This window comes from Ambystoma mexicanum, chromosome 3q, assembly GCF_040938575.1.
Source record: "Ambystoma mexicanum isolate Mex_15411 chromosome 3q, UKY_AmexF1_1, whole genome shotgun sequence".
NCBI classification, from domain to species: Eukaryota; Metazoa; Chordata; class Amphibia; order Caudata; family Ambystomatidae; genus Ambystoma; species Ambystoma mexicanum.
In genome coordinates this window covers 1,214,449,189-1,214,473,580 of record NC_090926.1, presented here as the reverse complement: position 1 = coordinate 1,214,473,580, position 24,392 = coordinate 1,214,449,189, and the positions used below count along the sequence as shown (strand labels likewise).

General features: G+C 46.2%; 1 protein-coding gene across 2 annotated transcripts in view; it reads right to left on the bottom strand.

Annotated features, from left to right (window-relative positions):
* TYK2 (tyrosine kinase 2) overlaps nt 1-24,392 on the bottom strand; it is a 1,212,497-nt gene that overhangs the window by 230,357 nt on the left and 957,748 nt on the right. For both annotated transcript variants that reach the window (XM_069604089.1, XM_069604090.1), the window contains exon 16: nt 104-255. In XM_069604089.1, the coding sequence (XP_069460190.1) occupies nt 104-255 (152 nt within the window). The remainder of the gene's footprint in view (nt 1-103; nt 256-24,392) is intronic.

Here is a 24,392-nt window from a genome sequence, read left to right as displayed (position 1 = left end):
AAAGAGGTAAATTGTTATTCCACAGGATAGCCTCAAGGCCTTTGGTCAGATTATGTACATAACAAAACAGGAAAACATTAAACACATCTCAGATATCACCAACCTCCGAGGGCGTGCGCTCCTTCAGCGGAACCTCCCCATTGAAACAAATCTCGAGTAGCGTGGTCCCAAAGCTCCACTTGTCCGCAGAGGTGCTTAGTTTGCTGATATCGTGAACACACTCTGGTGCGATCCATGGTATCCTTTCCACGCGTTCTTACAGGGGAAAGAAAAAATATCTGATTTATAAGAGTGACCTTGTGTTGCCCTCCTCCCCACAGATACATTAAAGCAACAGTGTACACCAGTGTCTCAAATTGTTGTAACCTGAATTCACACAGGCTTGATATTATACTTGGAAATTGGCAGACAACTTCTTTAATTGTAAAATGAATATGTATAACCCCAGTACACAGTTGGTAGTCTTAAAGTGAGATTACCTACACTTTACACTTAAACACAGCAAAGCAATTCAAATCAATAAAACACATCAATAAAGCAGGAGAAACTGTAAACAGTAAAGTGACAGAACTGGATTTAAATCAATAACCATGTACTATGCCTTATACATTTAAGGCACATATAGTTTAAACAGTCCTTCCTGATCAGGTTAACAGGGCTAGTGACTCAACAGAGTCAAGGGGCCTCATTACGACCCTGGCGGTACAGGGTTAACGGCACCGTAAAAGGTGCTGGCGCCGTTAACCCTATACCGCCTCATTACGAGGTCCCCTAGCGGGACCTGGTAAGTAACGCCTGGTCAAACCAGGCGTGCTTACCGGGTCCCGCGAGGGGAAGAAGGAACAAACAACGGGCCAACTCGTAATGGCCCGTTGTTTACTCCCTCTCCCATTCCCATTCAGCCCTATGGGGGCTGAAATGGGAATGAGGAAGGACCGGGTCCGGGTCCTTGGAGGGAGGAATTACCTGGCCTTCCAAACTCGGAATGGCCCGGTATTTCCTCATTCTGTGGACCCGGACGCGATTTCAGCGGCAGCCATGCCGCCAATAGCGGCATGGCTACCGCCGAGGTCGTAATGAGGGCCAAGGTCCAGGTAAGAACCTGAGGGAGGAGAAGGAAGCCTAAGACCCCCTAGAACAAGCCTTGTTAAAGCAAAAAGGTTGGTAGAAGTGCAGAATTAAGACACCTTGGAAGATACCAGGTAAGTAAATGTCTTATGGGTTACTCTCTCAATCCCACCCCACCAGGGGTTACCCTGGGGGGACAGGGGATCCTTGAATAGAACACAGACAATTTCAGGCAGGCAATAGAGAGTTAAGGAATGGACTTTATGCACATACAATCCCTATAGCGGGGCAGGGGGAGGCTTGAGAACAGGTAGGCACACTTCCATTTCTTATTCAGATTTTCTGAGTGACCATCCAAAGTTTACTAGAATTGCTGGCAACATTTACTCTGCCGTTGTTCCACTCAATGAAGGTCCAATGGTCGCAGGTGTAGTGGCTGATTTTGGCATCAGGATTGGGTCGAGCAATGCAGCGTTTCTATGCTCCGGTAGGACGGTTCCGTCAAACTTCGTGCAGGATGGCCTAGGCACGTCAGGGCAGCAGCCATCAGAGATCCCACAACATGAATAGACAGAGGGAATGGCAGAGCAGAATAGAAGCAGAGATCCCCTGGCCTGGGGGAGACAGGTGCAGTTCATGGTGGAAGACAGCTCTGGGAAGGCCCCCTTCATGCAGAAGAGCAGCAACTGCGGGATTGATGAACTTGGGCCACAAGTCAACGACTTGCAGAGTCCCGAGCTACAGCTCAGGACGATGGCCGGTGAAGCAGAGATGCACTTCCGCAGGCTCGTCAGCCCACAGGATTGTCCCAGACCACTTCTGCCAGCTCACAGGTGAACTTGTAGTGCAGAAATTGGGACTTGCTGATCCCACCAGTACAAGGGTCTGGTCAATGCACCGACAAGGTTTTTCTAGGATCATTCCAAAGCAGCAAGGTTGCACCGGAGATGGCGTTGGCAGTGCTGGTTATCTGCAGCAGCAGTCTTTTGGGTCTTCAGCACAGGTCCATCTTCTTGACTCCAGTGGATGATATCAGAAACCTCTGTCCTGGGTCCGACCAACATTGCGAAAATAAATAAATTAATCAGGTCCATGGACCCGACAAACATTGAAAAAATAAATAAATAAACCGGGCTGTGCGTGGCGGAACACTGTTACTGCAGAGGCAGTTACAGGCCTGGTTTTTGTTTTCCCAGAATGTTTGTCTGGTCCATGGACCCGAATTCTGTGACGTGGCGGGGGACTGTTACTGCCTCTGGTGCCCCCTTCGATTATACCGTATGGGATACATTACTCACCGTAATCGTATTTCTGGTGCTTGTATCTGATTAGATTCACATGCTCTGCATAGTTCGACATCTAGTAGAAGTCGAAGAGTATTACAAGATTTGTTTTCGAAACTCGAAAACGGACGTCGACAGGGCGTGATTAGTAATACTATCCCTAGTGTGATGTGTACTGTACCCATGGTCCTTCACGAGTCGAGGTCCCTCAGATTGTTTGTTTCTGACATGAGGTTGCATGAAGTATAGCCTGAGTACAGACGTTATAAAGCAGAAACAGAGAACCCCACAACTCATACGCGCCTTCTACTCAAGTAGGGGAGGAAGGGTGGGCGCATGTCAATCTAAGTAGACACAAGCACCAGAAATACGATTAACTTAAGTAATGTATCCCTTCTGGAGCTTGTGGATCTGCTTAGATCACATGCTGTGCATAGATTAGCGAGCAGTATCTGGAGAAGGATGTGGGAAGTTAGAATGTACAGCAGCAAAGATGTTTTAGGACCACTTGTCCCACCCACCTGTGAATCTACTTTAGAATGTGTGTCAATGCAGTAATGTTGTGTGAACGTATGGATGGAACTCCATGTAGTAGCTCTGCATATAGCATATAGCTTTACGTCTAGAGGGACATTTGTAATGAAAGCTAACGTAGCCCCTGTACCTCTGGTAGAGTGTGCCCTTGGTGTAAAACGTAGAACCTTTTTGGATAGGGAATAGCAGAGTTGTATGCATCTGACTATCCATCTGGAGATGGCGCCCTTTGATATGTGATCGCCTTCTCTACCAGGCGCTATGGAAACAAAGAGTTGGTCTGTTTTACTTAGGGGCTTTGTTTTGTTCACATAGTACAAAGCCGCCCTCCGTACATCAAGTGTATGGAGGCTTCTTTCTACAGCGTTTGAAGGATTCTGGAAGAATGTGGTAAGTTCTATGGACTGTTTTACATGGAACTTTGAAATGAACTTCGGTGAAAACCTAGTATGTGTTTGGACGACAACCTTGTCCTTGTGTATGATGAAAAAGGGTCTTGTACCAATAAAGCCTATAGCTCACTGACTCGTATTATGGAGGTGATAGCTACCAGGAATGCAGTTTTATAGGCGAGATGTTTTAGGCTGGCCTTGTGCATAGGCTCAAAGGGTGGCCCCATGATCTTGGAGAGCACAACATTGAGATCCCAAACCGGGTGAGGATTGGAAATTGGCGGGTATAGCATCTTTACCTCTTTCATGAATGCATTGATGACGGGGACTTTCCACCAGAACACCTTGTTTTGTGTAATGGTGTAAGCCGATAGGGCCGCCAGATGTACCTTTAAGGGATTGAATACTAGGCCGGAGACTAGTAAGTTAAGCATGTAATGGAGAATGTTCACTGGAGAACATTCTAATGGGTTTAGTGATTGTGATGTGCCCCATATCACAAATCTCTTCCACTTATTAAAATAACAGTGCCTGGTGTTGGGTTTTCGTGCTTCCTTGAGGCTATCCATACACCTTTGTGGAAGGCTTAAGTGGCCAAACTCTATGACTTCAGGAGCCAAGCTGCCAAGTTCATTGACTGTGGCCGTGGGTGTAGGGATGCCCCCATGTGTTGTGTCAACATGTTGTATGGGCAAGGGAGCTTGATCGGGTAGCACATCGCCAGTTTGAGCAGATGTGGAATTCAAGGGTGTCTCGCCCACATAGGAGCTACTAGGAGTGGTGTCGGGGAGGAAAAGCGTAAGCAAATTTCCTTGAACAGTTCATCCACAGGGCGTTCCCTTTGGATCCTGGCTGGGGAAACCTGGACACGAAGTCTGGGCTTGGAACGTTTAGCTTTGTGGTGAACAAATATAGAGGGCGCGACCCCATAGTTAGAATATTCCGTCTAGGATATCTCTGTCGAGTTGCCACTCGTGTTCTTCTGGTAGAGGGTGTCTGCTCAACGTGTCTGACTGAGAATTGAGTTCATCTGGACCATGTTGGGATGCTAGAAACATGTTTCGCTTGAGCGCCCACCTCCATATCTTCTGAGAAAGCTGGGACAGACTTAGAGAGTGCGTGCCTCCCTGTTTGCTCAGATAGAAAATGGTTGTGGTGCTGTCTGTGAGGACCTGCACTGTCTGATCCTGGAGATGCTGCTGAAAAGGTTGAAGAGATTTGAGGACTGCCAAGAGCTCCAGGAAATTGATATGTCTTTGGGCAGTAGCCACTGGAGGTAGTGAGCCCGGCGAGTGAGGTGCCTGTAGTTAGGATTGCTTGGGCTGGTGAAGCGCAAAAGGGCTTTCCTTTTAACAGGCTGTCCTTGGACCACCAGTGAAGAGTCTGAACCAGTGTTAGCGAAACAACCACTAGCTCATCCCACTGTCCGCTTGCCTGAGACCACTGCTTCGCTAAGCAGTTCTGCATTGGACACATGCGCAGTCACGCGTGAGGAAATAAGTAAACGCAAGAGGCCATCATAACTAGCAAGCGCATTGCTTTGCATACCGTTATCTGGTGACCGACCTTGTTACCTGCAGCAGCATGTTTCGTCCTCTCTCGTTTGAGGGGAATGCTGTCTTCTCCTTTGATTCTAGAATAGCCCCCAGAAATGATTTTGTTTGGCTGGGGATTAGACTTGATTTTTTCTTGTTGATGGAGAAGCCCAGATTGAAAAGAAGGTCTATAGTTTTTTGCGTATTTAGTCTGCAAATTTGAGGAGATTCTCCGGTGATCAGCCAGTCCTCCAGATAAGGGTATACTGGGATGGACCTTCTGCGCAGGTGTGCTGCCAATACTGCAAGCACCTTGGTTAACTCTCTTGGTGCTGAGGCGATGCCGAATGGGAGTACTTTGAACTGGAGTGTACTCCCGCCATCTTGAAACGCAGGAATGTGTGCGCAGGGTGCATTGAAATTTGAAAGTATGCATCTTTCATGTCCAATGTCGCCATGTAGGGCTCCCATTTCAGGAGTGGAATCACCTCCTGAAGCGTGGTCATGCGAAACTTGTGTGGTTTGACATACTTGTTTGCGGGGCGCAGATCTAGTACTGGGTGCATGGTAAGATTTCTTTTGGCACAAGGAAGTATGTTGAATAGATACCCTTGTTTACCTGGTTGGCAGGGACAATTTCTATTGCATCCTTTTCCAGCAGCGCCTTTATTTCCTCATGCAGTATAGCTGTTTCCTCTGCTGTCAGTTTCTTCTGTCTTGGCGAGCGGTGAGGTGGTTTCTGAAGCACTTGATGCAGTACCTGCCTGCCATGGTGGACAACACCCATTTGTCCGGTAATCCCCTCCCACGCGTGGGTGAATTGAGTGATTCGGCTTCCTACTGGAGTGGCATGGGAGGTGACCTGAAATGGTGTGTCATTGTTTTAGAGGGGCAGAGCCTCACCCAGGTGAGGGTCTGCCTCAACCTCTGCCTCCTTTATTCCCCCTTTGAAAACTATACAAGGATCCTTGGCCTTGAGACTGGTTCCAGGACAAGGACTGTCCTCACTGAGAGTAGCTCGAGGAGCGTTGTCCACTCTGGCCCCAAAATCTCTTCGAGTTTGGGGTACCACGTTGGGAATAAGGTCTGTTAGTCAACTGCCCAAAGAACTTAAGAGTGCTGTACTCATCCTTGGTACTCTTTAGGGCGTCCTCCACCGCCTTACCAAACAGGACATTCGTCTCTATTGGCATGTTCAGGAGGGTTGCTATGATGCATCCCGCCTTGTCCGCGGCATCAACGCTGTTTTTCAGGATGCAGCTTGAGACCTGTTTGCCTTCAGAAACAGTTTAAAGCAGTTGGGCCTTCCATGGTTCTGGAACGGCCTGTAGTTGTTGTTCAAGCTCGTCCCACTTGTGGCTGCCGTAACTAGCTAACAAGGTTGTATAATTCGCAATTCTTGTCTGGTACGCTGCAAAGGAAGCTACCTTTCTCCAAAATGTATACACCGTTTTACTCTCCTTGTCTGGCGGGACTTCTGCCGACGCCAGGGGAGTGCCTGCACTCTTTCTGGTGGTAGTATCTACCGGAGAATCCAGCTTGAGCTGGCCCCTAATGTAAAGGGGGTCAGCGGGTGCGGGCCTGAACGTTTCTATTCTTGGGTTGACTGGTCTTGTAAGACTAGGCGTTAAGAGGGATGGTTCAATACGTCTCTGTATTGATTGCAAGAAAGGTATGAATTGAGTGGCTGCCTTTTTGTCCCCCCCAGGATGTTTTACAAAGTCCTTATCGGCTAGTGTCTCACAGTGTCAATGTTGAAATGTTGGGCCACCTTCAGTAACAGTTCATTATAATGTAGCTGGTTGTCAACTGGCGAGTCTGCAACCGGCTTGTCCTGATGGTCGGGTGATTGTGCTACATAAATGTCATCATCGTAGTACTGGCTTTGATCCTGCTATAGGGATGTCCCTGAGACCATGCTTGGTTGTAAGAATATGAGTTGTGCAATGGGTGTTAGGCAGAGTTTGCATCCAGTACCCTCTGGGATCATTACACACAACTATGACTACAGGTGTAAGCAAAACCAACCTTTAGTATAAGTCTATACCACACAGTTTTTGGTAGCGAGCTGAGCAGCCAGGCTTATCTCAAGAGGGAATGTGAGCTTGTAAGGGTGTTACACAAAGTTCAACAATGACAAGTATTCAGACAGACACTTGGACTCAAGGTTTATTGGTAAAAAAACACTTCTTAATTTATTACACAATCATTTATAATGCATTTACTTAATGAGGCAACCAATAAAACACAAAGGTTATACTACAATACGGAATACTAAGCAGTTGAGCTCCCTTGAAGTAGGAGCAAAATAGCATTGAAGTAGGAGCAAAAAGGCGTAAGTTAATAAAACGAATATTACAGATACTCTAAAACAGTGCAAACAGTTTGAGTTCACCAGAGGAGTTGATTCAATGCGTCGGTAGGCCAAAGTCAATGGACTAATTAATGTCTTGTATAGGTAAAAACGGTTCTGGTATTTAAAACGGAAAAGTCTTTGCCATGGTTCTTAGAAGTAGTTCACGGAAGAAAGGTTTGTATATCAGGTCAGAAGCTGACTAGGCCTGCAAGTTGCCAAAGTTGTACGCACTTTCGCACTGAGAGGTAAGTTCTCTCGGTCGGGTTTTCAGAGTACCTTATTTTGAAGAAAAAGATGCAGCTGAAGACGTCTGTTCCTGGCAGCTTCTGCAGATCTCGCTGTTACTGTGCCTCAGTTGTGGGGACAAGAGGGAGGATGTGGGGGGACTCCTGCAGTGCACGGGGACTGGTCACAAAGCTGGTAAATGAGCAATTCTTCGATTCCGGTTGCTGTTTCTTCAAGCACACAAGCTGGTGTCCTTCCCCCCTGGTTAATCCTAACCAGCTCCGAGAATGGTATCCAGGTGGCTTACGGGTTGATTGGTCCCACCAACTCAAAGGAAGAAGTCGTCCTTAAAGGGGCTTCTCTGTCGAGGTGAACTTAGCGATTCGCACCTGCAGCAGGGCTCCACCGGGCAAACCAACGGTCCAGTAGTTGCATCAGCCATCCTCTTTCAGCTCGTCTTCGGTTCTTTCGTTCCAGTGGTCGACTCTGCCTTTCAGTCCAAGAGACTCGCCTTTTAAACAGTTTTCTACCATTCATTCCAGCCTTGCTGGACTGTCAGACATCCAATCTTGCCAGAGTGCATGTGGGTCTCCTAGGAGACTAAGCACAGGCGGGCACCTCCCTCACTTCCTGCTCACCCCAGACACTCGGGTGCCAGAGGCGGTCTTCAGTCCTGAAGCCTGCCAAAGGCATAGAAATAAAGGGACCAAACATGGTTTGGCGCACAGAGACAAACTCTAAAAGGACCTTTCCGAAAAGAAATGGCGAAAAAAGAATACCACAACCTGTTTAAACAAAGGGGCTTAAGGCGCCATCTTGAAAAACAGTTCTCCTGCGATTTTTAGCTACCAGTGTTCGCGGTTGGGAAAAATCGTGGTAGTTTGTTGTAAAACCACTGCCACCAGCCATTTCGATAGGAAAGGGTAGCATTTGACTCGGGATACTAGGTAACCCCTCCAGCACTCTATAGGAAGATAGTGTGTGCTGGGTCTAGGAATTTAAAAAGACTAGTAAAGTCAATTTAATCTTACCTTCTTTGGGAAATAGTTTATCCCAGAAAGGTATTTAAACCTTGGGACAGCCTGAAAAGCTTCCCTGTGTCACTGCACTGAGGGTGCTGTGTAACACACATGAATAGATGATGCCTATTGAGTTATCTAAAACTCCATAATCAAAGAACACAAGAGTAAAACACATCAAAATACATGAACAAGTGGGGAAAAAGGCTAGCACTCTTTCCAGGTAAAGAAATCAAGTCCTCAAAATCCAGCAAAGTTGCTGGGGGTCTCTAAGTTAAAGGGAATTAGAACATTTATGAGAATTCTCCCTAACAATGGGCCTTGATATTGAGAGCTGTCTTGGGTGCTGAGGCCCGAGTGCCCAGAGCAGAGGTGCTGGGCTGTGGCTCGAGGTGGAATTTCTTGGCAGGGGGTTGCTCTGCTGATGCCCCTTGCTGCGAGGCATCCTTGAGTACTGTTAACTGATCTGGGTGCTTGTCCATAAAGTCCACGAAACAGGACATTCGCCCTAAGATCTTATTAAATTGTTCTGGTGTAAAACGACATTCTGGCAAGAAGCCAGAGATGATAGGGCCCTGGGAAGGGGTAAAATATTTTGTTGGGGTGGTCTTTGTGGGTAGGGTGTCTTTATGGCACATAGCCTCAGAGAGGGTGTCTAAGGGAGTAGAAGACTCTGGGTGGCTTCATGAGTTAATGGTGTCAAAATTACATTTTTTTTTCGTCCACCTTGCTTTCAGTGTCCGAACAGACCTTTTCTTTCCGTTTTCGGGAGTAGTCAATAGGCGAAAACGTGCATGATGGCCCAGAGGACAGTGAGAACCTGAGGCTTTATCCCCGGTCACCGCATGGGCCTTGGCGCACGAGTGCGTCTTCAAGTGTCGGTCGTGGCGTATGTCTTTAGTGAGTTTATGCTTATGTGTGCCGTGGCCGCCGGGTGTTGTCTCCATCACAGGACCGCCAGCCTGCTTCTCGGAGTCAGGGGCCTGCACTTGGGGTCAGGATGGATCTCGATCACCCTCAGCGTCACTCATAACTCCTTAACTCCCCTCACTGTAGTCACTGTAGTCTTCCGTCACGTCTATGGAAGCCTCGGCTTGAATAACGTGAGCAGCCCGGCGTTTCATCTGTCAAATTTTCAGGGACTTTAGGTAGAAAAGCTGGCAAGATTTACAGGGTTTTTCAGCGTGATCTCTCGAGAAACAATGGTTGCACACGCGGTGCGTGTCTTTCCACAGACATTTACGACGGCAGGAGGGACAAAAGTTTAAATGGGGTTTTGTCCACTATGTATAGACAGGGCAGTTGGGCGAAAACAAGAAAAAAGGGGCTAATAGGATAAGCATTCTCTAAAAGGAGTCACTACAGAGAACCTCCCCCCTCTCTCCCTAATGTAGTAGGGCCGATGCCCGAAGAGGTCTAAAAGGCTGTGTCTGGCGTCAATCGATCAGTCGTAGATGCTGTGGGTGTTCGTCAGGAGCCGTTGAGTGGATGAGCAGTCGTGCAGCAAGGTGAACAGTAAAGGAAAGGAAGACATTCTACCAATATAACTTTAGTAAATCAAAGGCATCAGCCTAGAAGAGAACTCTGCATTTGTGACCAACTTCTATGGCAGAAAAAAACAATCTGAGGGACCTCGATGCGTGAAGGAGCAGAGGTACAGTACACATCACACTAGGATTAGTATTACTAATCCCACCCTATAGACGTCCGTTTTCGAGTTTCAGAAACAAATCTTGTAATACTCTGCGTCTTCCACTAGAAGTCACACTATGCAGAGCATGTGATCTAAGCAGATCCACAAGCACCAGAAATACGATTACGGTGAGTAATGTATCCCATACGGTATACTCGTTTGCGGGATACAGTTTAGTTCCTGGGCAAAGTCAGCAATTTTGAATATATGCAACTCGAAATTGCATTATTCGTAAAAAAAGATGGTGCACCAAAAAAATGTACAAAACACAGTTCACTGCCACCAGCCTGTCCTACGCACATCAAAATGGAAACAAAATGTTTACTGAAAACAAAAGAAAAGGTATACAAAAGTACCCCTGAAACTCAGCAACGTAAACCGGTATGTGCAACTTTAAAAATATAGTCCTCCTGCACTTGTAACTGTAAGGGCTCAACAGAGCCCGCAAAGTAAATGAGTTTAGCAAAGGAAGTGAAGCAAAAAGGCTTTAGTTACCTCCAAAGTCAGGCAAAGGTTCAGGAACATCAAAATAGCTGGTGTTTCCATTGATGTTAGAAGTCACCAGCAGATCTAGCCTGTAATGAGAAACATTATCTTGCTGTCGATTGGCTAATAAATTAAACTGGCAGGGTTCTGCAGCATCCATACGGGATAATGTTCGTGAGCCAGTAGGAAGAAGAGTTGAACTACCTCTGGAGCAGGCACAGACCTGTGCAGATAAAGCAATCAACTTCCTCCATCTTTTTGATCTGCCCAAGTTTGACAAATTCTTCTTTGGGGTTTCAGAGGAAGCAGTGTAAAGCAGCCTAAATGTCTGTAATGCATTCATGCCAGTGTGCAAAATAATCACCTTCTCAGGGCACACGCAGCAGTCATCTGGCAATGCATCAAATAATCCACACCTACATACACACTGCTTGGTAGAAGAATCAAAACAGAGCGTATGCTTGACAGGGAAACTAGGTTCCCGGAAGAGCCCAGTCTATGAAAGGGATACAAGCTGGGAGTAAATCTACAGGCATGGATCGAGCCCTGCAGTATAGAAGGCACCTGCACTGAAGAACCACACAGTAGAAGGAGGGTGGTGTAAAAGGTGATAATGAGGAATCCACAGCTGTGTGTTCAGACAAATACTTGCTGCTGTCCTGGGTTATTTTCTGGTCACTGTCAACCTAATCTTTTGGTTCCTACAAAAGAAATGGTTGCTCTCTATCACCCGCCACAGTCAAGGAATAGACAACTCAACACCACATGCAAGTACACTTTTGTATCCATAAAAAAGGGATTCGGTTTTGACCGAATTCACAGGATGGGTTTAGGGTTTCACAAGTCAGACGAGCTTTCGTTAGAACCATGATCCTCAGTCTTTCCCTGTCTCCTCTAGTCAAGGTTTACCTTCTTGGCTGCAAACAGTCACTCAGTCTCCAGGATCTATAATGTTCAGCCCTTCTTTCTTAGCCATCACTGAATCGTTGTTTGGCATTGCTCCAGTTGACAGTATCATGTGTTAGACCACATGGACTTTCCTGTTGTGGCTCCCTTCGATCATTCAGACTCTGGTGTTGGCAATTGCACCTTGTAAGTCTCTTGTGGTGGCAAAGTGCAAGTTCATCTTGCAGGTCTCCATGATCTTTGGTTACAGCTTTAGGCCTCTCCACAACTGTACAATCTTTCGTAATACAGACGTTCTGGGGATTGACTCTCATCCCCTGTACATTCTGTTATGGTAGATTTAAATTTGTATGCACAATCTCCTCCACATGCGAGTCCCTCAGCACTTCCTGCTGGACTACTGGATTTTTGGTCTGTTGCCCTAAGTGAGTGGGAACCTTTTTCCACACTCACTCATTCTTTTACCCTATCGTTTGGGATACTTTTATAGTTCTTTTTGTAACTCTTTCTTGGATAAATACTTTCCCCTACGTTTCATAGCACCTGTCTGACCTTTGCAACACACACCGCTCTCTGTGCAGTGTGGCTGGGAGCCGCTTGGGCTTCCCTTTTTGTTATAGGGGGATATTTTTACCATCTTTTATATTGGGAGAGCAGCACACCCTCCCTTATGTGGAATGTTGAGGGGTTACACAGTATCGCATTTCTCACTGCTCCTGCAACTTTCTGGTTGTGGTGACAAGCTAATGTGAATGGCTGGTGGCAGTGGTGTTATCCTACCTACATTTGTGAAATGTTTATTCCAAGGCTGTACTTACAGCTGCGGTAGTGCACAGAAGTGTCACCATTGATCCAAAATGGTGACTTTTCTGTTTTTGGCATTTCTTGTTTGCTTGTCCCATCTTGGTCCTTCAGCCATGCTGGGTTGAGGAGGTTCTGGTTTGACTTTTGTCTTTGGCAGGAATCCTTTGTGAAGCCCGCCAAGGCTCCAGTGTGTCTGTGAGGACAGGAAATGGGAGAGGAATCTGAAACTCTGATGTTCTTGGGGGGGGGGGCTCCCCTTCACCCCTCTCCCATGTTCTTGTTTCCTCCTCTCCTCCATTTTCTTTTCTCTGTTCCATCTCTCCTTCTTTAACCCATTCTCTTTTCATCTCCATCACCTCCTCTCCTCTCTCTGATATCTACCACCTTCCTTTCCCCAACTCACTCTCTTATTTGCCCTCACCACTCTTATCTTCTCTTTTTCTACCACACACACCGCTCAGTACTCCGACTCTTAATACCCAAAGTATAGTTCTGCTGCCTTCCACTTAAACAGCTCTGTGGGGCTGCTGTCAGACCAAGTAATGGTGTGATCGGGCTTGGATGGGTGTGTGTTGTGCAAGGGTGTCTGTTGATTGATTCAGACAGTCCATAGTTCAAATACGGCAACCATCCATGAGTGGGTGTCTGGAAAACATTTTAAGTGGTTCGCTATTGATCGGTAGCTAGATATGCAGCCAGCTCCCAACAGTGCTCTAGGTTAATGATTTCTGCACTGTGCCTTTGTCACTGGACTTTTCCCAAAGCAGCCGCAAGAAGAACTTGAAGAGTTAGCTGGGGCATCTGCTCTGATGCTGCAACCGGAAGGCAAAGTATTGCTGGGTTCTTTGCAATCCAGACTCCTTTTCTCAAGTCCAAAGGAAAACCCATTGGTGACCCCATTTGTTGAGTCAGCGGGCACAATTCGGTTAATTACCTACAGTACTCCCTGCTTCCTTAAAGTGCATCTGCTGCACAGTTTGTAAACACCAAATCTCCTGCAAGGACTGGCAGTAGGTAGTGTGAGGAGCCTGGAATGAGATGCGGACACAGAAGACTCATGGTTTTGGATATAAACTTTTATTAAATGAAAAAGGAGTTGGAACATGCCTCACTATCCCTATGTTAAGAGGCGTTTTCCCTACCTCAACCAAAACAAAGGGTCTGTCTGTTGTTGATATGTCCAAATCAAAAAGTACGCCCTGTGTCCGAAATCGTATCCTAGACCTCACACTCTAAAAACGAAGTCTAAAGTGCTAAGGATATCGTCTCTGATTCTCAAAGTGCACAAATGTTGAACTCCAACAAAAAGGTATACATCCAACAAGAAATTCTCTGTGAACAATATTCACGGTTCCAGGGAATGATTCTCCTTCCCAGGTTTCTCTTCTCTCCAATGAAATAAAGCAAGAAATTCCAATAAAGAATAACCAAGTTCCTTGTAGCCCAAGAAAGTACTCCATTCACCTGGTGCATTCATAGTTCCAGGGAGTGACTCCCTTCCCCAGATTCCTCCTCCTATTTTATTTATTTAAGATATACAGAAAGCAAATACTGTTTCAAAGCGGCAACAGGGAATGATAGACAATGTAATTACAAAAATGTTAAACAAATTAAATACAACAAAATAAGAAGCAACAATGGGGAGGGGAAGACGAACCTAGTACGCCTTGTGAGTGTTCAGAACGTGCAAGTCCAGAGCGACAATGGGGAGTCACAATCCCACGGGTATAACTCCTCTTTGGGTTTCTTTTCTACTTGAAGTTTGGGTGCAGGACCAAGACTTGCAGGTCACCTGGTTTACTCCCCGGCCAGATTTTCCCCTCACTTTAGAAAACAGCTCACAATCTCAAGGCTATGGACCCTCCTTGAGACTTCCTTTCACTGTTGTTTGTCACACACCTTTTCACTTTGCCTGGTGTACTCTCTTGCCTAGTCTTGGATAGAGTCTTTCAAACACTTAAGCTCCCCTGGTGTACTCTCCTGCCAGGGTTTCAACACTTGAGCTTGCCTGGTATATTCTCCCGCCAGGACTTTTGGGTAATCTTTCAATCACTTTACGTACAGTCTCTTTCAATTGCTTTAGTTTGCCTGGTGTGCTGTTCTTCCAGGACTTGTAGGCAGTTTTCCTCTATTTTACCCAAAAAAAGATATTTGCCCACTGTTGGCTTCTCACTGCCGGTTTCATAAAGTTAATTTCCACATTCATACATTTATTTGTTATATTTCTTCTTTTCAGGTGTGGGTCCAGTGACCCATTCGCAGTATAGTTCAAGATCCCATTAAACCCTTCACACGTTTCATTCAGCATCCTTTCTGTTTTTATCATGGAGGGGCATGCATTCTCAGGCACCCTGGTAACCTGTTTCTTTTCTCTTGGCTTACCGGGTGCTTTGAACGTCACTCGCACCTCTTCGTTGCTTCACCGGACCGCCCGCTGACTCCGTGTGTCCCCCATTAGCTGCTGTATATGAGCCGTAGTCGGTTCCCCTCTGCGCTGCTCCCACTGCCTCTTCGACACAGGCGGCGAGTCCTATGCCACTCGGATTCTCTTCGCACAGCGGCGGTCCCTTTCGGTTTTGCTTTCGCTGGTGGTCTCTGCCGTAGCTTGCTGTTCGGTCTCCTTGTGACTCAAGGCTCCATCCAGCTTCCGTGGGTCACTCTCACCCCATCTGTCAGCAATTTAAACTTCCTGGCAGCTCGAAGGAACTTCCAAAGACTAGTCTGCTTAGGTACCTTATCAGCTCTTGTCATCTTTATTGCTCTGTTCCTCTTTCTTGTCTCAATTATCAACATATCACTCCCTGTTGGATGTTGGGGATTGTATGAAGCAGACATAACAGGGATTTTAGGCCAAGGGCTAAAATATGCCATTAAGGCATGAGGAAGAGAAGCAGTATCCCTGAAAAGAAAAGGGAGACATGTGTTTTCCTCCAATGATGTCTTGTGATCCCCCTGAGGGTTGCCTCCACCCATGTGGTCCTCCCCCATATGGCCGCCTCTAGGATCAGGATCAGGTCGCGGCGGCCAGTCCTTGGTCACATGGGAACAGGCCACGGGAAAGAAGAGATGACATCCTCTTCTCAAGACACCAATGTACCTTCTTTAAAGCGCTTGGCCACTGCCTGTATGCTATGGCCACTGACAGTGAGTGCCCAGACTACCCAAGTAGCTGCAACATACTGCAGCTACATGCTCATCCCTTTACACTTTAGTAACGTATCAAAGGTATTTGAGTTGCCCTCTTTGGTGGTGGGTCACCACCTGCACACCCCGAACCTCTGTCGCTGAGCGAACACTTTGAAAACTCCTATACCCTCCAATCGCGAGGCTTTGCATTGGTCTCTGTCACATGAAAAGCGCTGGTTCATAGGCTAACAATGGGTGGAAGCCATACTGCTTTTATGAAAGTCTGACATCTTCCCTTTTCCAGAACCACAGAGCATTCCTTGCCAAACAGGTGAGACCCGTCAATTGGCATGTTTAGGAGATGAGATTGCACGTCCGGTGCAAAACCCGACTTCCGCAGCCACGCAAATCTGCGCATCACCGTGCTCGTAGCCATGGACCTGCTGATGCGTTCCGCAGTGTCCAATCGAGATTGAAGGGATTCACGCATGGCTTCTTTGCCATCCTTAATGATAGCTAGGAAACCAACGCTTTCCTCCCCTTCTGGAATGTGCTCCGCAGCTGTTGATATGCACTCCCACAGAGTGTATGAAAAGGTGGCTAAGGCACAGGTGGAGTTGGCCGACTTGAAGGCCATACTTCCAGCTGAAAATATCTTCTGCGCCCATCCATCCACATGCTTGTCGTCCCTACCTGGAGGTATGGTAGGGTAGGGTACAATGCCTTATTTGATGTAGCCGTGGCTGCCTGGACCACCAAACCCTCGGGAGTGGGGTGCTTGGACAGATAGCCGGGGTTGCAACAGGAAGGGCAGTATTTTCTTGGGAGGGATTTATCCACTGCAAGGATGGTGTCCGGGGACTTACAATTTCTGGCTACCCTATTTTGTAAGGCCACATGAAAACGTAAGATTGGGTCTGTAGGTGGACCTTGGTCTAGAATATCTGTAAGATCGTCTTGGACAAACTGAACCGGAGGCCTAGCCCAGCCCAGATACTCGACCACCCTGGACATCAGGAGCCGATACGAATAGTCGGCATGCTCTCCTTGCTCTGGCCTACCAACCTCCATTTCAGGTGATGTCTGAACGCCACTGACATTATGGAGAGGTCTCTCATCCTGCTCTCCTCCGAAATAAGACATTCCGGGGCATTTGGAGTTCCAAATTCAAGACCAAAAGGGGCATCCTCTTAACCAGATCCCTCTTCCTCCTCAAAAATGGAAGGAAGGGATTTAAAGTATTCCTTCCTTGGCAAAGGAGTAAAGGTTTTTTCTGGAACACTTAGTGGCGTGGTTGGTTTCAGAGTAGGCTTTGGTTTGGCACCTTTGTCAGTTTTGACAATATCTGTAGGCTGGGCTGAAGCCACCGGAATCTTTGACGTCAATGGTTCTGGTGTCGACGCCGACAGCGGCGTTGATGGCGTCGATAGTATGGTGCTGATGGTGTCGAGGTTTCAAGGGTACCCTTCAAAGATTTTGTCTTCGAGGGTTGTGGAGTCTTTGACAGTGTCGAGGTTCTCGAGCGCTCATCCCGACTCTGGTGAGTTTTTCCCTCCAAAGACCTCAAGGGTTCTTGATGAACCTTCCTTCGACCACCCGGGCTCAAGGGCGCACGGGTGTCAGAATGGGACCGCTCTCGGCCGGCTTCCAAAGAAGGTGCGGACAGAGGCTTACCCTCTCAAATATTTCCAGCATTTTTATGCGAAATGCCTCTCACTCTTCAGATGACAAATGTTTGGTGGGGCACTTCCATTTTCTGGGGCTTTCGTCCGACTAGAACGAAGAAGATGGCGACCGATGGTGCGTCTCTTAGATCGTTTCATCGAGGACGACGAGTGGCAGGAACCACTATGGCACCTTGATCGCTTTTGTCACTCTTATGTCGAGGAGAACAATCTTTTTTTTGTTTTATGGGGCATGTTTTTGCAGGGCTTTTACCGTCATTGCCTGACACTTCGAGCAGGAATCAGTATCATGGCCTTCCGCCAAACACCACAGGCAGGAGTGATGCGGATCCGTGATTAAAATGTTCGAATCGCACTCCTTAGACTTTTTGAAGCACCTGCGAAGTGTAGTCGGGGTAGAGGACGAAGACATGGCGTCGATGATGTCGATATTTTTTCAAGAACTGCAAAGCAAATAATTACTAGCGAGGTGCGGCAACTCTCAAAAGCAAACACGTTTGTGGAAAAACAGAACTGAGGCCACCAGGCGCATGCTACTTATACACCTGATGAGGTCACCCTCGACAGAGGACTTCGAGGGACATCGACTCAACGCCATCTGCCGAGAATTATTTTTTCCGAAACAGCTGAAGCTGGATGTGACACAATCCATTCCAAGTTGTGCTCACAATGACAGGCGACTTAACTCGCACATACTCAATCGGGGTCGATCTTGTTAAACCCAGTACTGTTTTCCAAAAAACGGGTTTCCACCCCCTCTAACGATCGCAGAGCTCTCATGGCTAGGACCTCAAGTTCATATAAGATTGTAGGGCAGAGCCATTGTTTGTAAAGTATCACAATCCCTTTGAGAGAAAAATCAGCATGGTCAGCTAAGAACTTCCTAGAGATACATGTAATTTGTCACGCTTTTCTGACCTTGGTCTCAATTATGATTTTGGATAAATTTACTGCAAGACAATTTTTGTTTGCATATACCCCTAGTTCGTCCAACATGGCCTTCATCCCAGTCAATAGATGGTCAAATATAACTAGGTAGTCAGCATAAAGCATTCCACCAACAGGGATGGAACCAACCTTTGGCATCCAGCCTGCTATAGCCAAAAGCCTGCCCAGTACATCTGCTATATAGATGTTAAAAAGCAAGGGGGCTAACAAACATCCCTCTCTCACCCCCTGGCTAATACGCATCTCCTTGGACAGCTGGCCCGTTTCACCAAGCCGAATCCTGGCCAAGTTGTCTGTATGTAGGCCCACTATGACCTCAAGGAGCCAAACACGCACCCCCAAGTCTGCATCTTGCTCCAAAGGATACTGCGGTCAACCTGGTCAAAGGCGGACTTAGTGACTGAAGAAGAGATTTCCCTAGAATTGCCGGAAAACAGTTGTGGGTGGGGGTGTTTAAAATTGTTTGGGGGTGGGGAGAAAAGTCAAAACCATGTTGGTGTCTAATAACATGATGATGTTTGCAGGATTCCTGCGTTGAGTTGTAAAAGTTTTGATCCCAATAAAAATGAATTTGGAAAAAAATCCACAAATTAAGTCTGAAGTTGCAGCAGAGCCAACAGAACTGTGGTTGTCTATAATATTGTCAGAAACATTGTGTTGAAGGAGTAGAACACTGTGAAAGCAAAGGAGGCTGCTTTCACAGTGTCAGTAGCAGAAAGGGAGTTGACGAGAAGGCAGCAACACTCTAAGAAGAAGCATCCTGACAAAATTAGATTGAAGTCGATGCAGAGGATACAAGTATTTGGACAGTAGTTGAAGCAGGGGCAGTACTGTTGTCCTTTTGAACTATATCTATTCTGTCCTGGAAAGAGGATATCCAGGATTACCATTGGTGCAGTTTCTTTATTGGAACTGAAAATGGAAAGGGGAACTTTTCAACAAGAAGATAAAGACCTGTTACAAGTGGATTTTCATTTGGGTGAACTTTTGTTTCTTTTGGAACTTTTCAACAACTGACTTCAGACTTTGTTTCCTTTATGGACACTTGGTGAGAGTGGCTTTGGGACAATCCTGGGAAAAGGATCAACCCGGGACAGGTGAAGGTTATCCAAGTCATCAGTTGTTTGATCATCATTTATTCATGTTATTACTTTGCTTTGTATGTTTTGTTGTTTAGTGGGAGGGCAAGTATTGTGTATGCTAGGATAATTTCCCTTAGAACCTAGACCAGGTAGGGAGATCCTTGTTAGAGTAGATGTTGTTGGTTTTCTTTGCACTTTTTAAAATGTCAAATGTTGAGAAAGTCACAAGCAGTTGTCTGCCTCGCATTACTGACCCCTTCACAATAGCCATTTTTCAGTTACTGGAATTACTGCGTCTGTATCTCCACACTGATTTAACTGATCTCCCTAATTGGCAAAGAGGGTCAGCCAGTGGGCCTTTTGATCCCCAGGGCTTGTTCATCTGCCCCTCTTACGTTCCCCAAAAACAATCACTAATTCAAGACCTTGTTTCAAAGTCGCCCTTCCCCAATGAGGTCTCAGTCGTCCTTATGAGCAACGTAAAACTTGCAACATCTTGAATGCCTAGCGTATTCCGCTTCAATACATACTCTCGGACCTCTCCCTACACAGTAAATCAACAAAGGCACTGCTTGACTTCATCTTTCTCCAGTCATCCATTAGCTTTGTCCACCTCTCTCCACTGATTCCTTTTGTCTCCGACTGCTGCTCACTGCACTTTATCTCTGTACCTAATCCTCTCTCCACCTGTCACTCCTTTAACTTGGCACTAATGAAAATATGATTCAATGGATCCATAGGTAGCAGAAGCCAGTTCCTTCTTTCGTGCCCTCTCTCTTTCCACTCCATGCCAGCTCAATTAAACAAGCCATTGCAGACTTATTCAGCAGTCACTTCACCCTTAGAGGACCACAATTCTGCTTGTCCTTTCACACCCTCTCATCCCCAGCTATGCACCACCTTGTACATCCACCAGCGGACGCCATGCTTGCCTTGCCTCCTAAAAGGAATCCCTTCTTACTCTCTCGTGCCCATTGACTCAGCAAAATGTGTTCTACCAAACTCATCCACTCTTTAATCCCATCTCCAATAATTCTCCTGCAACCTTGCCAATGCTATGTTGTTTTGTTTTTATTTTTGGCATACTAGTTAGAAAAATGCCCTTCAGAGTTAGTGAATATGTTTTATTGAACCTAATGCGTAGGTACTATTATTTATGTGATGTTGTGATAATATGTATATTAGTTGATCCATGAATATTAAATGCAGATATGCTTGTTATTTCATTATGTTTTGGTGCAATTTTGTTAACGTTTTATGGTGCTATTCTATGCGAATCACTTTACATCTTTTGCCGTCTTACGTATTGTAAGGGTGCAGAAGTAGACTCAGGACACAAAGGTGGCAGCCTGTAAGTATAGACTTCTATTGAACTGAAACTAAGGAAGAACCCTACCTATCCCTGTGACTAAGAGGGGTTTCCCTAACTCAAACAAAAACAAGAATAAATCCAGGATGTCCATCAAAAGTATAAGGTCCACTGTCCTATGTCCTAAATATATTTCCGTCCTTTGCACTCGAACAGAAAGCCTATAACTAAACTATACCCTGCTTATAACAGGACAACTCGTTTCTTCGGGATGCTTCAAGCAGTTCAAAGTTCCAAGATACAAAACAATATTGGGAAGGCGTCTCCCTTCCCCAATCGTTTCTCAGGTTCCTTTTGTCAATAGTATCATTTATCAAAGTTCTATATTCTGCCAAAGGATATGGCTCCATTCCTCTGGCATTCTCGTGATTCGGCCAAAAGGATCTTTCTCCCCCCCTTGTACTTCCCGTGACTTTTGTCAAAGGTTCTCTTCCCCTGGACTTCTCGTCTCATTCTGTGGGTCTCAGATCCCTTGTTTAACTCTATTATGTCTCTTAGCTAGGTTCACTCTCCTGCCAGGCCTCTCTATCAGTCCCTTTGGGGCGCTCCCCCAACCCCTTCCTTCTCAACTGGTCTATCACAATGTTTGGGTCCTTAACCCTTCTTTCAGATGTGAAATGTCTTAACTAGGTACGGTTCACTATCCTGCCAGACCTCTCTGAGTCGGTTAGGGAGAATTCTCATAAATGACTGATTTCCCTTACCTAATGAGTCTCTCAGCAGCTTTGCTGGATTTCTAGGGTTTCTTTTTTTTCACCTGGTAAGAGTGTGAACCCTTTTTCCCACTCTTACATGTGTTTTGCTGTGTGTGTTTTTACCAATTATGTGATCTTGGGCTCTGGAGCCTCACCTACTCCATGAGCATCATTTTTTTTGTGTGTTACACAGCACCCTCAGTGCAGTGACACAGGGTTGTCTTTTAGACTTCCCACTGACTCCATTTTTCTGGGACTGACTACTGTCTCCCAGAAACATGTAAAAGTTTCCATTAACTTTATGTGGTCTCTTTAAATCACATACCCAGTACACCCCATCTTACATTGAGTATTGGAAAGGGTTAATTCTTATCCCTTTTTGTCGGTTTCTCAAGACTTGGCTGGTGGCAGTGGTAACTACCCTATTTTTCATACCACGGTTATCTTAAATAACCATGGTATTGTTTTAGGCTATTTTATTAGCCTCGAACATAAACCCGCTTGACCAAATATTTTATTTCGGCTCCGGCTGGGTTTATTTGCCATTTCTTTTTGTTAAAGTCTTTCTCGTGTTTTACTCTGCGTGCCAAACCGGTTTGGTCCCTTTTTTCGCAGGCTTCTGCACAGAAGCCCTCCTTAAGGCGTCTGAAAGTCTGGGTAGGCAGGATGTGAAGGAGGGGTCTTAGGACCCCTGCCAGGGGTTCACTTGGTAACCCAAGTCGCACTCCTGTTTGATTGGCTGGGTGACTGCCCTTGCCAGGACAGCCAGCCTGCTGTTTGATTGACAGCCAGGCTGTGTGAATGGGGGAAAACTGCATAAAAAGCAGGTCTCTGGGACTGGAAAGGCAGAGTCGCCACTGGAAGAAAAGAACCAACGAGGAGCTGACAGAAGAGGACCCCTACGACGACTGAACCACCCGCTGAAGCCCTGCTGCAGGTCCGAATTTTCATAATCCGACGACAGAGAAGATCCTCCAGGAATCTTCTTCCATTGAGCTGGTGGGACCAACCTGTTCGCCCAAACTTCAAGCCAGGACCCCTCTTCTGGTCGAATTCGCTGTACAGAGCTACAGTGCACCGGATAGCCAGGAAGGTCGGACCATGCTTGGGTTTTAAGGAGCGTACCTTATATTTGTTGTTTCGCTCTGCTGCTGGTTTCTTCCCTAGGTAGTGCAAGACCCTCCAATCTTCCTACTTCTTGTCAGTCCGACAATCGCTTCAGGAACCATGTGGCATGAACCGCCGATTACATCCATTCTGGACATCGTGGTCCATGATGCACCGAGGTCTGAACTCTGCGATCCTTCCAACATGGCCGTCAATTTCGAAACGCTGCTTACCAGCCCTTGCGCGTTACGTGCAACTTCCTACTAAACAGCCACGCCCCCGCGGCTCTGCGCGTCTCAACGCTACTGCTTGAAGTAGTCAGATGTGTGTTGCCGGAGTCTGCTTGTTCCCGATTTCCTGATTATATTTTCCTGTTCGTTCCCTTTCCTTGCCCTACATACTTCCGCACTTCATTTCCTGGATCCTTTCTGTACTCAGTCCTACAACGCTTCCGTACCTCTGAGTCAGGAGACTGTTCCCTTCCTGGTTCCCGGTCCTGGATGTTTGAACGCTACCCAGCGTAGGACATTGCAAAATTGCTGGAATCCGAAGACCCGCACACAGGCCTGTATAAATCCTGGACCGTACGAAAGAAGGAAGTCAATTCCAAGAAGGTCGCAAGTAAAGAGAAACAGGTGAGAAGGGGAGAGACTTGTGACACCGTGAGCCTGCAGGAACTATCAGGAACGTCTGCCTCAGCTACAGCTTCTTCTCCGTTTTAAGGTACTGTGCAAATCCGGTTGTTCGTTTCATTCAACCGCAGTGAAAGTGTTTGAAATCTTTCTCCAATCCGAGGGCTTGTCCTTCTCTTCTCTTTGAACTAACTTTTCTGCCAACCAACCTCATCTGTAACCCGTGGCACGAACTTTACCGCAAACTACTCTGAACCGTGTGATCTTGAGCAGAAGACTTTGGCCCTAAGCCTTTTGTACCTGATTCTATCACTGTAGTTCCTCTTGCTCAATTGCCCTGAGTACTTACCTGTTGGTGTGGTTCAATTTCTATTAACTTTGTCTTTCCCTCCCTTTTAAATCGTTGGAGTGCCTTTTTGCTCCCACTTCATTTTGTGAGCTTAACTTGTCTGGAATTTATGGTGAGTGGTGTGGTGTATTAAGTTTGTGATTTTTAAAACTGCTTACCTTAGTGAAATGTTATATAACTAAAGAGTAAATAAATGTATATTCTTTTACTTGGAAACCAGTCAGTGTTTGTTTGAATCATAGTAATTGCTGTCCTTTGTGTAACTATTTGATTCCTCGTTACTTGCCCTTGAGATAAGTCTGGCTGCTCAGCCATCGCTACCACTTTTACTTTGTAGTACAGGCTTCTACCAAAGGTGAATTTGTACTGTCACTTGTAGTATTAACTTTGTGTGGTGTTCCCAAAGTGTACTGCATATAATTCTGCCTAATACTGGTGTATAGCAGTGAGGATCGTACACTTAGAGAGCTGCTATTACCTTGGATCAACTAACCACAAGGCTAACATCACTAAAAAGCAATATTAATCTTGTCCGATATGGAAAGCTACAGTCAGGAGACCCCCCTGCGTTACACTGCTGATTATCTAAGAAATCTGTGTAAAGAAAGGAAACTCTCTGCCAAAGGCAAAAAGACTGAATTGATTGAAAAGTTGTTAAAGAACCAAAGTATGGAGAGTGGGTCTGAAATACCTGACTCTCTAGCAAATGTGGAAAGTATTGAGGATGATAATATGTCTGTCAATGATGAGTTGGAAGAGGCAGATGTGTCTCCTAATGTAGGCCTCTCTGCTCCCATGCCTGCTCAGCAACCTCAACCGTTCTCCACTGGGACCCCCACAGGACCTACACTCAGTCCTGAATTCATTGCTCTAGAGAAAATGAGGCTTGAACTGGAATTCAAACGTTTAAATGCTCAAACTGAACAAAAACACCAGAACTTAAGCTCAGAGAAATGCAGTTGAATAATGAACTAGAAATGAAAATATCTCTTGAAAATGCTTCTCTCCCAGAGTCTTCTAGAGACCCCCGTATGCCTATAGAAATTGTGGGTATGTATGAGGTTAAGTTTGACATTTTGGAATGGTTGGCAAAGTTTG